This window comes from Manduca sexta, chromosome 23 (genome assembly GCF_014839805.1).
Source record: "Manduca sexta isolate Smith_Timp_Sample1 chromosome 23, JHU_Msex_v1.0, whole genome shotgun sequence".
In the NCBI taxonomy this organism is placed as follows: Eukaryota; Metazoa; Arthropoda; class Insecta; order Lepidoptera; family Sphingidae; genus Manduca; species Manduca sexta.
The window spans coordinates 4944081-4948598 of record NC_051137.1 but is presented as its reverse complement, the minus strand read 5'-3'; the positions used below and the strand labels follow the sequence as shown (position 1 = coordinate 4948598).

At 35.2% G+C, this 4518-nt stretch overlaps 1 protein-coding gene across 1 annotated transcript; it reads right to left on the bottom strand.

Annotated features, from left to right (window-relative positions):
* Positions 1-279: 279 nt before the first annotated feature.
* On the bottom strand, positions 280-4290 carry LOC115452614 (class E basic helix-loop-helix protein 22). The gene is made up of 4 exons (XM_030181201.2): positions 3986-4290; positions 2633-2729; positions 2009-2148; positions 280-1504 (listed from the first exon to the last, which is right to left on the bottom strand). Exons 1-4 carry the CDS (start codon positions 4180-4182, stop codon positions 1360-1362), a joined length of 579 nt encoding a protein of 192 aa, XP_030037061.1. The 5' UTR covers positions 4183-4290; the 3' UTR covers positions 280-1359.
* Between the last annotated feature and the right edge of the window lie 228 nt (positions 4291-4518).

Here is a 4518-nt window from a genome sequence, read left to right as displayed (position 1 = left end):
TTAAAGAAACGAAATCGAATACGAATATTGGCAAATACTTGGCATAATATTTTTAGGGTTCCATATCCCCAAAAAAACCCTTATAGGATAACATTGCTGTCTGGCCAACCCCTTTTTCTCAGGGTCGTGCAAATATATAACGTTGAAATTTATATCAAATAATCATGTCTACGCTCACTTTTAGTTGCGAAATAAACAACATTTATAAATGAACGCAATCTTATGATTGCGTTCACTTATAAATGTTGTTTATTCAAAACTTATGTTTTGACCGTTTATGTCGCATATTTTGCGATTTCATAAGGAAATCAAAACCTATGGGGTGCTTCCCGTTGACCTAGAATCATTAAATTTGGCAACGCCTTATAACTCTTATAAAGCAAATAACCGTGTAGGGATCGAACGGCAAAGTTGGTTTGTCAAATATATAAGTACTTAATACTTGGATGCTTCACATATAAGTTTGTATGGAAATCTCGGTGCGCGAGTCCAACTTGCACTTATCCGGTTTTATTTTTATAACGTTAGTCTATAATATACTATAGATGGGTCGAGCATTTTTGCCAGCCCGTTAATAGTAACTCTATAATCAATTTTTGTTTCCTTACAATTAAAAACATCTTTGTGCAAATTATATTATTTAGACCAGTAACCACCGAGTTTTAATACGTAAAATGTTAAATACATACTTTAATAAGTAGTTCCCGCTATGATTGGCATAGTAATACAATAGTATCTATATCTACTTATAGACATATAAATGAATCCCAATTTCCCTTGTTCACGTCATAAGTTAAGAATGACTTAACCGATGTTATTAATCTTTTTTTGAGTTTTTTTAATAATTTGTAAGAGGTTTTACGGAAAGAAAAAAATAATATTTTTTTTTCAGAAAATTGGAAAATTCCCGGATACTTAACGACTATTTTAACTTCGCTCGTTTGACAGTTCGCAGTTTTATATGAATGTGTATCTTGAAATGTCACTCTATTTCCCAAAATGGTTTAAGTAGAAACTAAATAAAAAGCCGCAGGTCCAACTATATATATGTGTATAGCTAATTTCGGACAACGTCTGATTAATCAACTAGTTATTTATAAATGACGTATTTTCTTAATTTAGTATCCTAAAACTCTAAGTACATTATGGAGCGCAGATTGTTTCTGTCCCAATATACTCTAATATTTAATCGATACATCTTTAGATACTAAACTGTTATTATAGGTACAATCACGTAACGCATCGTTCCACACACCAACTTATTATAGTAAATAACTACCCATATACATTTATTAAAACTATGCGATTAACTGTTGACTAGACTCACGAATTTTAAGGTTCTAATTTGACAGGCGGGTCTCAAGATGGCGGCTCGGGGAGCGCGGGCGGACCAGGGGCTGGTGGCTGCAGTAGTTTTGCAGCAGCGGGGAAACCGGTCAGGTCGAAACCAGGAGGTGGAACAATACCCGCGGCTGTTGCCGTCCCTTGAAGATACGCGACTAGCCTGAAAAGTAATGTGACAACTCATGAATTAGATAAACATGGAATAGAATAGTAAAAATGCGATAAACTCCTATTTATTTAGACTTCTAACATTCGCGTTAACATAAGGAATCAGAATAATAAAATTTTGTATCTATATAATCAATTTTGAATACCAATTTTTTATTTAAATTATGAAAAAATACTATTACAACGATGACATTCGCGTTGACTTACATGACCTTACACATTACAATTGATTTCATGAGTCTAACAGAAGGAAATGTGTGAAAAAAAGTGTGAATGCTCAATCTCATAAGACCTTGGATACCATTCATACTGTTGCTATTCTATAATGAACTTATTTGGTAAACGTAAGCTCTACATGCTGACGTAAACGTGACGAGCATAACATAAAATAAGCTGCGGACGTAATTGGTTCAAACTATAATTATATAATGTAGTCTAGTTGCAGCAAGCGACGTCAGAAATGGCTCACAACTCATAAGTGGAATTCACACGTTACCTCCTTAACTCCTCAAGTGCGCTCGCTTGCATCATTATATAGTTCTTGGCCAGGAGGAGCGTGGCTATCTTGGAAAGCTTGCGGACAGATGGTGAGTGCGCGTATGGAATCACTCCACGCAGCTCGTCCAAAGCATCATTCTGGAAGCACATCAAAGGGATATTTAGTTATATCCAATCCATTTCCCGGAATATCTATTGCATTTCTAAATATAAATTTCCATATCAAAATATCAATAATGGACATTGATAACAAACAATGGGCATGTGGGTTTAAAATCACATGAGTTTAGATCGCGAATTATTATCGGATTGCGATCTTTATTTATAATATTTGTGTTGTTTAGGTATTCGTACTAAAACTGAACAGCCGCAAATAGCGAATAACCATTTACAATGTTTAGTGCGCTTCAAAATGATATTTATTGTAATACGTGTAATCAATTTGCAGTAATGGTTAACGTCATGAGATTTGAGTATTTCAATCTGGATGTATCAATTATAATTCCATTCCAGCTTCCCAATCGACACATTAATGCAAATGATTATATAATGTCAAATGATCATACATATTTATTTTTGCGCATGAAGTTTAAATAGGCGTTCATTTTTTAAGCAAACTCACCAAGTCATGCATTCGTCTGCGTTCTCTTGCATTTATGTTAAGACGTACGCTTTTCCCCTGTCTCATCTTCTGCTTTGATTTTCCTTCATTTAAAGGCCTGAAAGTTAATTACCTCTTATTATGAAACAGAAAATAAAAACTCCTATTAATTGTATCATTCAGTCATAATACTAAAAATGTTTGCTTCCTGATTAACTATAATTTCGATATTTATTAATACCCACTTAATATTTTTCTATTCCTGTAATTACAGTAGTGAATAATAGAATTGCAATGACGCATAGCGGAACAAGTGGCGAATAGTTCTTGGACTGCGAACAATGGCCGGCATTGTATTTCGGGCGCTAACTGGAGTGGGAAGGGTGACTCCGAAATACGAGTCTAATACATTTATGCAGCTGCACGTGGAATCTATTAGACAGGAACATGATTCATTGTTAGTTCAGTAAAGGAGAAGTAAACAATATTTATGTGGAATGTTGGTTAATAGTGACGATAAAATTTCATTATCTGTGACGATTACGTAATTAATTTGTTTCTGGAATAAATATTTGGATGGTACTCGAGTAACAATGATTGCATTTCATAGAAAAATTATATTTTGGTTATTTTTAACTTGGAAATTATACACTGGAAGTTTTATACCTGAAAAACTTTATCACGCGGGCGAAGCCGTAAGCAAAAGCTAGTATAATATGAAACACGAATATTTCGCCGTGTCCACTCGTTCATAGGTCTATAAAAACAGTAGAAATCAGAATCAATGGTTGCGCAAAGGGTGAATACGCGTATTTAGTTGTATTGAGCACAGATGTTGAGCTGAAAGTGCATGTTGTTGTTTACAACCCTCCATATAGAACATGTGGGCTGGCCATCAATCAATCATTTGTACACGCAGGAACGAATACTAGATCACAAATGTTACTCCGCTCACATAATTTTTTTAAGAATAACATTAGACTATGAATTGCAAAATCCTTTATGGATGTTAGTTGCAAGATACTGTAAAGTATATATGTCTATAATATATATAATATAATATTTACGAGGTATTAATATTAAAATGCAGTTCACCATAATAGAAGGAGATTGCATTAAAAATATAAGTGGATTGAAATAATAAACAAATAAGAAGCAATAAATAAATAGGGCATAGTAATTGTATCTAGCCTAGAAGTCTTTGTTTTATTTGTTGTCTAAGATAGTACACGATGAATATTTTAGGTTTATATATGTAGTCTATAGGTTGTTTTCAAAAGTCTTATTATATAATCCATTGGTTGAAATGATCCTTTTATTCAATAACAATACAAAAATATTAGCGCTTTAAATATGTTACTGATAATAACTGACCTTTGAGCGTAGCTAGTTCCAGGTTCCGGTTGATTTTCATCGCTCGGGTAGCAGTGTTGTGGGGGCGGCGGCTGACCGCCTTGCATATAGAAACCTCCCAAGCCCACAGCCCCGAGAGGCGTTCTTCGTCCAGGCACCGATTGCGGTGGCGAATGAGATTCAATAGGCACACCATCCCAAGTCCTTCGTCCCTCCATGGTTAAGAAAAAAATATATTCAAATAAAAATTAACACATCTCACTGGCTGGTTGTTTTTCTTTTTTTATTTTTGTTAAAAATGAGGTTGGCAATCGGTACGCATTGAATGACAGTTTGTCGTGTAGTGGCGAGAAGTGGTGGTCCACAGATCGATCGGGGCACGCAGCTGGGGTGCGCACCCCTCTCATCTCGCCGCAGAGAGCATTGTTCGGGGATGCGAATTTGATTTATTCCACCGGCGCGTGTTGACCGGATCGCCATTTATATTTTCATTATATGCGCTTGTCAAGTGATAATCGGGTTATTGCTGTAATGTGCCAAATGTTCGACTAAGA